At 34.4% G+C, this 13952-nt stretch overlaps 1 protein-coding gene across 2 annotated transcripts in view; it reads left to right on the forward strand.

The window, feature by feature from the left end:
• LOC124369318 (proton-coupled amino acid transporter-like protein pathetic) overlaps positions 1-13952 on the forward strand; it is a 131493-nt gene that overhangs the window by 16183 nt on the left and 101358 nt on the right. The window contains exon 1 of one of the 2 annotated variants that reach the window (XM_046827282.1): positions 1492-1599. The exons of the other annotated variant lie outside the window; for it this stretch is intronic. Coding sequence (XP_046683238.1) covers positions 1537-1599 — 63 coding nt within the window. The 5' untranslated portion in view covers positions 1492-1536. Of the gene's footprint in view, positions 1-1491; positions 1600-13952 lie in introns of those variants that run through there. 2 annotated transcript variants of the gene reach the window in all.

Here is a 13952-nt window from a genome sequence, read left to right on the forward strand (position 1 = left end):
GAGGGAAGGAGTTCGGCGCGCCCAGCGCGCCCAGTATGTGCGACGGTCAGCGGAATTTTCCAAAAGGCGGCGCGGTTCGGCGCGGCGCGGCGCGTCTGCAGTGTGCGCCATGCTTAAAGCGCGAGTAGTATTCATGACATTGTAAACATAAGAATTGAGATTGAAATGCTTCTTACATCCAATCAAATATTCTTTAGAACAGGGGTTTAGAAGATCTGTGACAAAATAGCTTAAGCGTAGGACGAGTTGTTTTATTAATTGATTGTGCCATAATATATGTAAATTCATATTTCCGTAATATGTACTTAAAATATTAATTATAACACTCACCATTATCCTCTTATATTGTTCAAGTCCGAATAGTTTCTTAGTCTTAATCCTCTTTTTCTTCTTCTAAGGGGTGGTATATTGACATACATTGAAGTCTCAAGGGGCTGTTGCGCTCCCTTGTTCCTACTAGTTTACTATTGTGAACTATTATATGTGTAATATGCTACCCCTCACATAATGTCGTAGCATAATTGAATGACAAATTAAAAGATCGATAACAAAACGCAGTGAATGAACGGACCTCTTTACAAGTATAATTGTACGTGGTTTTAAGATTAAGGTATGTTTGGTTGTTCAAGTTCATGGGGGGACCGGTCGTATTCCCACGATGTTAGTCACCTAGTGGATTTCTTCAATCTAATCCAAATTTTCTAAATATAGTATATATGGATAGTAAACGTCATAACGATAAAAATAGCGTATAATAGACTGAAATCGTCGCCGAGTATTGCTTACTCGCGAGTCTCAGATGTTACTGAGTAACCACGTCAGTGACACTAGGACTAGTCCCAACTCCAACCCTCTGATCTCGTGAGTGCGGGGGTGCATGCGTGCGTGCGAGGCGACTACCTCGCCCTTCGGCCGCAATCACTAGATGCTAATACTGTATGCAAATTGCTGACCACACACAGTGTGCATATTTAGGGAATCCATTTCCTAATCTGAAAATTTCCTGAGCGAGAAAGAATCCATGAAATTTTGAGAATTTTAGATTTCCCAAATAAGAGATTGAAACATTTTGGTACTTCCCGGCACAAGTTTCAAAGCGCTGTTATAAATAGGGCTTCTTGTATTATCTCTGGAATAGTACTTACTTGTTATCCTTACTTCCGCTAGCAGGTTCATATATCTTGTTTATCTGAACACAAGTGTTGGCCCTTTAAGCATGTTAAATCATCCACAACTTACACCTACTTAACGTTTGGATTTAGCCAATTATGCGAATCAAGGGATTTTGAAAGTTCTCCAAAAGAGTCTCTTGATTCTATTGCACGAAATTAAAAAGGTTCAAAACTTATGAAACATTATGATACCGTCTGGTGACAGTGTAGGGAATTTGCACCCATTGTTATTCACATCACCCACTCCCCAATCTATTTCTGGAGAGCGGTCAATCAGAACCAGCAATTGGCTGATGGGCGAGGGGGGAGTGGGTTACTATCAGCACTTGTTTGGCACAGTAGCCGCGACAGTAGCAGTGCGGAGATGGCGGACCAAGGGGGACAGGACCACCACGGGGCGAAGAATCCTCAGCAACCACAACCCACAGTACGTGCTATTGTATCGTATCGGTAGCAGAAACTATTATCACAATTTCCTTAAGAAATATTTTATTTCGTATTCAAAATTAAATCAGGTTTCATCTCTTTAACGTACTTTAAAATTTAATTTATGTTTAAAAAAATTACACATCCAAATCTTACGTGCATTTGCAACCAATTTTAGAGAGATTAGCAATATGTTTTGTATTACGGAAAGTAATTTTCTCCTAGTTCTCTTTAATTTTTGTTGGCATAATCAATAACGTACACAGTTTTTTCTAAACTGGTCCGAATTTCAGAGTATGATTGCTGGCTTCCCAAATCTAGTGGGTTGAAATTTGATTTGTAACTTTACCCCTAGTCTATGAAAATGGAAAACTATTGGGAGTTCCGATTTCTGTCAAGGGTTTAACCTCAGTCCCCTATGTAGTAACCGTGGCTACTTTGATCTCATAAGATTGGCAGTGGAAGACGCACAAATAAACACAATAGTAAACAAACAGAGTATATTGTAAAAGTTAATCACATGACATTTTTCAGTTACTGTTCAACATAAACGATGAAGTGACTTCTTAGTAAGTTAAACGGTAAAGGGCATTTCCACAGTATTTTGTTGCCTAGGATTACTGAATAATTCAATTAACGGAGCATGGATCTCGTGTATGGCAGTCTCAATTAACTCGTTTTCTTGTCTGACAAATACTCAAGAGTATTCACAAATATTTTTTTTTCTATTTTAATCTTACTTTCTAAAGACATAATCTTGAAATTTGGGACTTTTTAACGTATCTCGTTAATAGATAAATATCCAGTTATACTCGTATATCGCGACGAACATTTATTAATTATATACACACACACACGCGCGTGTATGCTCATATGACTTTTGGAATGTGCCTAGGCTTGTAACCTTAAAACAGAGAGGATTTCTGAAAAGTATCACACCATCTGAATATCAATAGATGTTTGTTACAGATAAATGCAGTTTCAATTCATTTATACGGTTTTGTTGACGCAACTGAACTCGGTTTGTTCTAATGAATATATGTTCAAGAAAGTGTTAGAATGTTTTTTTTATTATAAAGACTAAATTACTATAAATTGTATACGCATTAAGAAGTGTAATTGGCTGAGCGTTTAGCGCAGTCTCGTCACGATAATGTTCGAATGTGTTAACTTACAGGATTGATAAGTGGTATGAAACTGACTTTTGTATGTTACCCCTATGTCGAAGTTGAAAATGGTAAACATCGGTTCGTTTTGGTTGCTCTCCAGACCAGGACGTTTGCTGTAGGGCGAACGCGAAGCCTTTCACGCTAGCCCGTCATTGTCTTACTTGTATTACTAAGATATATAAATATTTATATAAACTCATACTCTGAAATCAAGGCACTTCTGCTTGTCTTATAAGTGTAGTTTTTCCAAGAAATGCATTCAAAAGGAGAATTGTTACCCTGAGCAGTCTATCTACTGATTGTACTCGTATACCGTATTTCATTTCTAGAATAGAGGAACTCGAACAAATTTTAGAGTCGATTCAATAAATCAATCTATCAAAGTATTTAAATTTTGTATTTAAGTCGTGTAGTAATGCCTTAGAAGACGTAAATTGCTGAATTTGCTTTGTATTCTCAAGGCATTTCTGTACTGTCAAAGAGCGCGCGCTTTAGAGCAGTTTAGGGTGTTCACCAACATGGGACTAGGACCAGAACTACTACAGAGTGATGCAACTTAGATTAGAAGCTCTAATTTCAATGGTTTGAATAAAGATTAACTATATGCTTTCTGAAGGCGTAAAATAAATAGATGACTCTGATTAATTAAAAGGCGAATTCTTAAAACCAATCTTTAATAATTGTGTTAAACGGGGTTTGTTCTGTACTTTACTTGAGTACTTTATTGGTAATGGGAAAAGTTTGTTCGAATGGCAAGTGCATGTAATGACAGAATGTGTGATGAAACAATAGAGTAAGTCTGATGATCTGAAAGTCCGTGTAGGACACTGTAAATGTAAATCCGTGTCGATAAAGAATTGTATAAATATTGTATTCTTATAAAAGAACTGCTAAACTCATAGTACAAAATATGTTAATACACACTAGGATACTTTGCATTATACAATGAACAATATTTGATAGTGCGAATGCACATGAATTACATGTGTGAATATGAGACGCATATGAATTTTAAACATCGAAACTGTGAGAAAGCATTACGATGTTACTGTTGTTTTAGATTAAAATAAGGATATTTTTAAATGATAGTTTGGAGTACAAAGATGTAAACTTATTAATGTACATCAACAATGATAGACCTAACATATGTACGAGTATTTACTAACTTCTGTTTTTATTGTCTGGCACGGCGCTACGTAAAACAATAAATAATTAAGAGTTGCTGCAGCATTGTGTTGGATTAGGACGAACCGATTTTTAAGTCTGAGCTGTTGCGATATTATCAATCAAGTGAAGTTATATCGAACCGAGTTTTTACGTCAGAGCTGGCACGATGTAACTGTCATCAATTATTTGTGAAAGTCTATCTATTTAACTACTGTTTCAACTAGAATTCAGCACATTAACGGAGGACTAGTAAATAAAGTGAAGTTTTATCGAACCGAGTTTTTACGTCAGAACTGGCACGATGTAACTGTCATCAATCATCTGTGAAAGTCTATCTATTTATCTACTGTTTCAACTAGAATTCAGCACATTAACGGAGGACTAGTAAACAAAGTGCAGTTTTATCGAACCGAGTTTTTACGTCAGAACTGGCACGATGTAACTGTCATCAATCATCTGTGAAAGTATATCTGTTTATCTACTGTTTCAACTAGAATGCTCATTAGCGGAGTATTAGTAAACAAAGTGAAGTTTTATCGAACCGAGTTTTTACGTCAGAACTGGCACGATGTAACTGTCATCAATCATCTGTGAAAGTCTATCTATTTAACTACTGTTTCAACTAGAATGCTCATTATAGCGGAGGATTAGTAAACAAAGTGAAGTTTTATCGAACCGAGTTTTTACGTCAGAACTGGCACGATGTAACTGTCATCAATCATCTGTGAAAGTATATCTGTTTATCTACTGTTTCAACTAGAATTCAGCACATTAACGGAGGACTAGTAAACAAAGTGAAGTTTTATCGAACCGAGTTTTTACGTCAGAACTGGCACGATGTAACTGTCATCAATCATCTGTGAAAATCTATCTATTTAACTACTGTTTCAACTAGAATGCTCATTAGCGGAGGATTAGTAAACAAAGTGAAGTTTTATCGAACCGAGTTTTTACGTCAGAACTGGCACGATGTAACTGTCATCAATCATCTGTGAAAGTATATCTGTTTATCTACTGTTTCAACTAGAATTCAGCACATTAACGGAGGACTAGTAAACAAAGTGAAGTTTTATCGAACCGAGTTTTTACGTCAGAACTGGCACGATGTAACTGTCATCAATCATCTGTGAAAGTCTATCTCTTTATGTACTGTTTCAACTAGAATGCAGCGCATTACCTAAGGAACTAGTAAACAATGTCCGTGTTATTTCCAGTTTTTTAAACCCAGTTATTACGTCAGAGGTGGTGCGATATACAGTATCTATCATCAATCATCTGTGAAACGAGGATTTGTGTATCTACCATATTGACTAGAATGCAGCACATTAGCTGAGGAACTAGTAAACAAAGTGATCTTTGGCAAATTAGGAATAATTTATTTCCAATAAATTCATTGAACTCAAATTCATCCTTTTTGAACACGAAAATATTTCAAAATAAACCTGTTTGCTTGTGTGTGGTCGTAATTATATTTGGACATCTTTTAAAAAGAAACTTAACAACTGCAGTTAAAAAAAGGTAATTGATAAATAAATGTAAACGTATGAAATAAAAAGTACAGTGAGGCTACATGCATTTTAAGAATAATTAACCATCTAGTAAAATATAGTTAAACTAATCTATATAATATACTTGTAGAGCACTTAAATTTACTTTAAAGCAGATTTTAACGAATGAAATGCAGTTAAATATTATTATGGCGTGATAAGGCTAAATTTACATGGAAGTTCTTTTTATCACTGAGCTAACGGAACTTTTTTTAAATACAGGAATTGAAACCCAATGTTCTTAACACTTAAAATGTTATTTGTTAAAAGGAAACAATTTAATTGCTATTTTCATAGAGATTCTCTAATACCACACGAAAATACACACTAATATTGGTCTAACCCAAACCTCCCTTTATTTACTTGAATCAGTTATAATTGTCTTGATAAACTGAAATACTGAAAACATTTTTCATTCAATAAATGGTTAGACTTATTTACGTGTTGACGTATTTAATTTTGCATACTTGTCTCAACATTCCTTTGAACTACAGTTTGATTCTAATAATTGTAATGCATAAGATATTTCTAGGAACAACACTTGAAGCTTATGTGTTACCATCATAAACGACATTTAAAGATAAACTGAGTGATAGACAAGCAAATTAAGTGGAAAGGTAAATCTAATCTTATTCCGTAATGGCACACTTTTGATTAGCTTAAAATAAATTAGGTTGATTAAGTGTTTAACGTTACTAAATACTGTACCGACATAGAGTTGGTAAGAAAACAGAATTTATAATTATAGCTCATCGTTCTCTGATATATGAGTTGACTTCTGATATAATATCTTAATTATACCATCTTATCGCGTGAAAGGCTACAAATACTGTGGCATTAAATACATTTTCAATCAGAATATTCCAAAACTTTAGATACTTTTTACAGGCATTTCTTTTTAAAATTAATTTGCATATGATAACTTTAATAAAATTAAATAACGTAAAAATGAGATTGGCTGACTGTACGTATTGTATGAGATGACTGGCTGTCTTCATTTATTGTATTATATCTGACCTTCTTTATGTATTTTATGAGATCATTGGCCACGTTCACAAATTGAGGAGGCTCGTCGTATACACGTGTTGTTTGAGGGAATGGACGTTTTTTACAATTTTGAATGATATGATTTATATGTTCAGGGAACGATGTTGTTTAGTTTCTTTACCATCTACGGAGTATCTATCTAACTACGAATTTATCCAAAATATTGATCTTTGGGTTAGTCCTCAATGGTGGCTACGGTTTAGGTCGGTTTCGGTACCACTCTCATTATGTGACCATCCAGTCAGAAAAAAACTTACTTTTCCAGCTGTATCCATCGTGAAATCATCATGGTTAATATTATCATGTCAATTCTTGGCCTCAAAGTAGAAAAATACACCACTGCATCGTCAATGCTTTTACAATTAACATTTATATCCTCGAATTATTTATCATTATTATTAATAAAATACTGCTCAATGTACATTTAAATGACTGTTAGGGATTAGGTTAATGCAATCCCTCTTATAAAATAATCGACAGGGTGACGACGATCCTTTACTCAGCTCACTTGCGATCCTTGTATCAGCAAATGTACGACTACAGTAGGGCACTGCGCAGTTCTGTGCGGCTGCCGGTCGTTTTGCCTGCGTTGATATTTTATGCGTGTCTTCACATTCCTCTGTATTCGCTAACCGACACACAACTCTCACTGGGAGTTTTCCATCCGCTCATGCGAGATCGCGTTTTCATCTGTTGGCGTATCGAGGAGAATTTTATATCTCTACACCATTCACTTAAATGTTTGTATCGCTCAAACGTGCAATCAATAAGATGTAAATATATACTCCTGATATATCACAAGAATTAGTACAGCGTAATTGTTGTGGATTTTTCTTATAAATTAAAAAAAAAAACTATAATCATTTATAAAATGGTTACAATTAAATTAAACTTTACATGAAGGATTCAAATTGCATGTTGGAAGAGTGTTTTGTAATAGTTATAAACATGTCTGTTGGATCTAACGATTGGATTTTTATTCCAAAACGTGGATTTGTTAAAATGTTCCATTTAGATGCCCTTTCAAGATTGCATGTGGAAGAAGGCAATGAACCAAGAAAAACAACTGGTTTGTACCCCTGCAGAACATCATCCATTTAATGTGATAATTAAAATATTGTGTTTCCAAGAAAATGTGTGCAATTTGTTTTAGGGTGGTATGATCAATGTTTAGTTAGGCAAATTTTGTTAATGTATTATCACAACGCTTTGAATCCAATAGAAGAAGGAACATTTTTTCGACCATTCCATAAACATTTTGCGCATTTAAAGTAGGGGTAGTATTTGGAGATTCAAGATAACGATATGAAATGTTTACATTATGTGTATAAAAGATGCGGAGGGGATTTACGTGTTTTATAAATACTAAATTTAATTTCCTGACGTAGTTTATGTATGTTTATATTATATTCGAAAATTTCACTTCATTAAACAAAACTAGTTCCATACGTCACAAATCATTAAAAGAGATATCATTTTCTGAATTCATAATTCAAATAAACTTACAAGGATAAGTTAAACCCACCACATACCTCGTTCCTAAATCAGCCGATTTTCTTTGGGCCTGGATACAAAATTACCCATAATGGTCGTAATTCTTCGTGGAGTGATCACATAACATATTTCTGTTGTGTTTGTCCATGGCATGTTATCGTAAAGAGTTGTAACTTAAAAAATTAAATATAATCAACTCAATCAAAAACCAATTTCACCACCTTAATCGAAAGTAAAATAATTGTATTTGGCTGAGGTGGCTGAGGATCTAAATTATTTATTAAGATGTTTCTACACCAAACGTACATGTTAATTTGGTTAAAAATAATACCTCTACAGTTTTAGAGTTATATAACTAAAGTTATACTATTAGAGAGTGGGAAATAAATAAATTTCTCTCCTTTAAATAGTTTCCTTCAACCTCGTTATGGAAAATTGTACTTAAGTAAGTCTAATAGAAGCTCGCTTATCAGACTAGAAACATGAATGTTTTATAAAACATTCATGTTTTTATAATATATATATATATGTTTTATACATTGTATATATATATATATATATATATATATATATATATATATATATATATATACATACATTATAATTGCTATGTATATGTAATATACAGTTGAGTTTTAAAAGTGCTATTGAAGAACAAGCGTAATAACATATCAACTATTTTAACACTAATTTTTATTTGGAATTTTGTGAGTATTAAAAGTACCGCTTGGATTAATTTTAGTTGGCTACATTTTACTCATATTCGTTACATTGTCTCATTAAAGCAAACCGCAACTTTTGAAACTCTGAGAGGGTGAATAATACGATTTCATTATACTCATAAAACGTAACGGCTAAGTTTTCTTGCAAACATACTGACCTCCTCAATTGTTATGGGCTAAACATATTCTACAAGTAAATATCAGAAAAGAATGTAGGGTCAGTGAAGATACTCTACAGAATAATAGTTCTCAATATTTTATTTTACTTGAATATAAAATAAATAAGGCAAGGAAAAAAATTAAAATTTTTTATAATGAACATGCAAGCAATGTTGGCAGATATAAGACAAATAGGGGTTTGTTCGGAAGATAGATAATAACATAAATATTTCGATAAACACTTATTACTTTCTCCAAATAAACGATGGTTTATGAAATGACAAAGTTAACGATGGAAAAAAGAACTTGTATAAGTGAAGCGATAGTATTGCAGTCGCACTAGAACATCCATAGGTATGTTATAGTAGAGAGATGGTGCTGCAGTGTCACTAGAACATCCAGAAGTATGTGATAGAGAGGCAGTGCTGCAACATCAGAAGAACATCCAGAGGTCTTTATTTAGTGGAGCGATAGTGTTGCAGTATCACAAGAACGTCCAGAAGTATGTGATAGAGAGGCAGTGCTGCAACATCACAAGAACATCCAGAGGTCTTTATTTAGTGGAGCGATAGTGTTGCAGTATCACAAGAACATCCAGACGTCTTTATTTAGTGGAGCGATAGTGTTGCAGTATCACAAGAACATCCAGAGGTATGTGATAGTAAAGAGGCAGTGAGTGCTACAGTGTCACAAGAACATCCAGAAGTATGTGATAGAGAGGCAGTGCTGCAACATCACAAGAACATCCAGAGGTCTTTATTTAGTGGAGCGATAGTGTTGCAGTATCACAAGAACATCCAGAGGTATGTTATAGTAGAGAGATAGTGCTGCAGTGTCACAAGAACATCCAGACGTATGTGATAGAGAGGCAGTGCTGCAACATCACAAGAACATCCAGATGTCTTTATTTAGTGGAGCGATAGTGTTGCAGTATCACAAGAACATCCAGAGGTATGTTATAGTAGAGAGATAGTGCTGCAGTGTCACAAGAACGTCCAGAAGTATGTGATAGAGAGGCAGTGCTGCAACATCACAAGAACATCCAGAGGTCTTTATTTAGTGGAGCGATAGTGTTGCAGTATCACAAGAACATCCAGAGGTATGTGATAGTAAAGAGGCAGTGAGTGCTACAGTGTCACAAGAACATCCAGAGGTATGTGATAGAGAGGCAGTGAACATCCAGAGTTATGTGATAGGCAGTGTTGCAGTGCATTGTTACAAGAACAACAAGAAGTCTGTAATAATGGAGAGGCTGTCCTGCGATGTTTCTCTTATGTCTCGCGCTCGAACGTCTGGACGAGTGAAAGTGGGTATGTTGGAGGGAGGGAAACTGCAATTGCAATAATAGTGTCTTCTTTGCCATGTCCTTAAGTGAGAAAAGGGGAGAGTAGTGATTTAGTAAAAGAGGTCACGTATATACTGTATAACTTCAACAAATATTAAAATAATATCCATCTTGTTAGTTTTATTGTTAAGGTTATTCTGAAAAGAGCCATTTGAAACTGTACTAAATGCTTTCATGGTAAAGAAACCACATAGCTGTCATTGTCGTTATTAGTTAGTTGTACCTAAGTGAACTTTAGGCACCTGAACATCTGGTTAGAAATAGAAAGGTCGCAAAAGTCATTGAAATATAAAGATCACACCGATGTTTTATTATTCCGAAATGTTATGTATTAATAAGACACTTGCAACACACAAGGGTGAATCATGAAACGCGATTAAAGTCTTCCAACACTTAAAGGGCCAGAGGTTTATTACTCGAAGAGCTTCACCGCACCACTGTATAAGAGTTGTCCGCAGTGTACTGTAGAGTAGCCAGATTTAAGGAATTATATTTATCTTTATTTGAAGGTGACGGGAAGGAAGAAACATGTATTAACATACATAAACGTATGTCTCACTTCTTAAAGTTTCTTTATCACAAATAATTCAGTGTTCCTTTGTTATTTAAAACTAAATAATTATAGGATAATGGATTCTGTAAGCATGGTTTCTGTAAAAATTCCGAATATTTCTTTTACGCCAAACTTAATGTTTGTGTATGACATGACAATCTCGTCTTTTTATTCTCTTTCTAAGGGACGGCCACTGCCAAGCACTGCAGCCTGTTATGCCCTGGACGTTTGCAATGAATTCTAATAGTTTACAATTACAATTTAAGCAGTTCGGTAAAACGCCGAAAACAACTGTATATATGTTGAAAAATTAACTATCCAAAAGGAAAAGTTAAGCAACGTTCCCTTATTAATACAGGACATTAAAAACAATTATTCTTCAGTTCTCCACAGCTCACTACGCAACCTATCATCTCTGTAATTACCTATTCTATGAATAGGCCTATGTTTTATCAGAAGTCCATATCCCGTAATCAGGTACACAACCTGAGAAGAATTTAGTCCCGAAAATATTAGATACTATGCTGTGGGATGGTGACTATAGAACTTACTCGGCTGTATCTGCCACCTTCCCAGGGTTGCAGTGTCACCCACCTCGGAACAGTTCTAGAGGACCCTTACTTGGGTATACAGAACGGTAGATGTCCTGTCATGTTTGACACCGAGCTTAAGTTTGACGTTTCTCATGAGAGTCATGACTAGATTCAAGACAAAGAGTAATATTGTTGATTTTGTCCAAGGAAGAAGCAACTTATAAAAACCATAAGAACCAATATTTACAACTTTTTATTTTATGAGGACTTTCGTTAGCAAGGCCTCACAAAGTTATAATGATTGGTTCTTGTGTTTTTCAATGTAGTGCGTGAAATTAAGAATACGCAATACAAGCTCTATCTTTAACCTTATAAAAATCTCAAACGGCAACTTAATAGGCTAGGGCTAGACGGTAGTAATGTATCAAAATAGTGTAATAACTTTTGATAATGTATTACATCGCTTCTAGTTGAAATAAACACTATATTAGGTTGTTTTTAATGATTTCAATATAGTATTACTATCAGTAAAGTACAGTCAGTATAACAATCATTATGAGAGTTATACGAGGCTATCACTCCACCGTAAGCTCCACCGATAGTTTCTATAAGCTTATTAGTATATCGTATCTTGCGAAGGTCTCTGATTTTTTGTTTTGTTTCTTTTTGTCATTTGTCTCATGGGATGTTTCCCATTTCATTGGCATAACGTTAATGAAGCCTATTGTAGTACAATTTATTTTACTCAGGAGGCTATCAAAAATTTGTCTTTAGTCTTTTTTTTGGCTGCCCACATCATATCTTAACAACGAGCTGAATTATAGACTTAAAATTTTGCGTGTAACCTTATTTCTAGACATTGGTAAGATACTGTTTGATAGTTGTGCATGACCCTTCATGATATATGGCTGTCGGCAAGTATGCCACTCAGGGGCGGGAAATACGTTTAATCCGATATATGCCAGGACATTTCAAGAACGAATTTAGTTGTACATTTGGAATTTTGGTTTAAACCTACAGTATGTCTAAGTAGGCAAGTCTAACTAGATTATTGTGCATATTAACATTATGGGAAGTTCCCCACTCTATCCTTAGCGAACCTGTTTCGAGTTATAACAGTCGAGTTTTCAGTTATAAAAGTCGCTGTTATGTACAAATGCTAAAAGTGATAATAACACATAGTATAAAGTAGTCAGATAAAATACAATTAGCGAACAGGAGCGATATGAGAGACAGAAGGAGAAGTAGCAAGTAGCAATAAACTCCGAATTCATAACAATGTAGAATAAAATCTTATCTAATTAATAGCAGTGTAACTATCGTGTAACTTACAACGCGCATAATGTCTAATTAAACTGAAGTGTACATGAGTATCATACTAGATGTATATTACACATGTTGCATATCTACAACATTGAAAACTAAGCGCTACATTTCGCCATACTGGCTGGAGTTGATGATGTTATGGATGTCTAACTCACTGAAGTTTTCAAAGTGTGTAAGTATTTGTCTTTTTTCAGTACGTCTCCATGAATTTGTAGAATTCTTGTACTTTTGATGGACGGGTCGTGATCAGTCAAAATATATTATATGGATGTCTTTGAACGATTATGATTAATATATTTTAACATTCTCTTACCTTCCAGACATTCATACTTTGTGTACTAGATGTTATATTCGTAGTTCGTTCACTTATTGTTGCTTTTTGTTGGTATTGTTTGAATTGTATAGGAATGTTTCTTATTGCTTTTGTTGTTATTAGTATTTATCTTTTTATTTATTGCAAATGGTTTGATCTAAATTAAACAGCTATTTGTTAACTCTATTCAATAATATGTTATTAAGTCAAATAAATGCAATAAAACGAACACGAAAGAAGTAAAATATGGACTTTTGTATCGTATCAATGATAGCAACTATTTTGTTTCGTATTTGAACATTTAAATTTACATGTCCTAGCTAATTTATTAACAGATTTAAACTATTCGGAAGTAGCTTACCATTTTGTATATCAGATGAATTAATAGACAGTAAAATAAGGTATGTGGTAAGCTGGGAATTTCGTGACAGGTAGTACCACATCAATTTAACCATAGCATATTCTTAAATCTAGGAGAAGACCATTATTGATATAATATAGAATGTCTCCTCGAGCAATAACATCTCCACAAGTCAAGTATAGAATGTTTACTGTAACACACTATAATAACTAAAAAGGATTACTTTTTAATTATGATATCATTATCGGAGGGAAAACAAATAACGGTCAAAGCTTCGCAATCCCGCTTAGAACATCGCCCTCTGAACACTAAACGGGGTTGCTTCATTCAGAATCTAAGAAAACCACAAATGAGCCTAAAATGTTGTCTATTAGTGGTTTTCTGGCCCACAACTCATATTCTTCTTCGAGTTTGTTAGCTGATTGTACTTTGCTTCTTATTCTTTACACTTATTATAGCAATTTTATCTTCAAATAGAGCTTTCACATTAGTAACATTATAAGTAGCGTTTCTAATCTCTGCCCAAATTAATTCTGTACGATTTATATCTGAACTTCTAGAATGCCATTGACTTCTTTGTTAACACTATTTGTAATGTACGTTTTCCAAGGCCATAAT

Source organism: Homalodisca vitripennis, chromosome 1 (assembly GCF_021130785.1).
Source record: "Homalodisca vitripennis isolate AUS2020 chromosome 1, UT_GWSS_2.1, whole genome shotgun sequence".
Taxonomy (NCBI): domain Eukaryota; kingdom Metazoa; phylum Arthropoda; class Insecta; order Hemiptera; family Cicadellidae; genus Homalodisca; species Homalodisca vitripennis.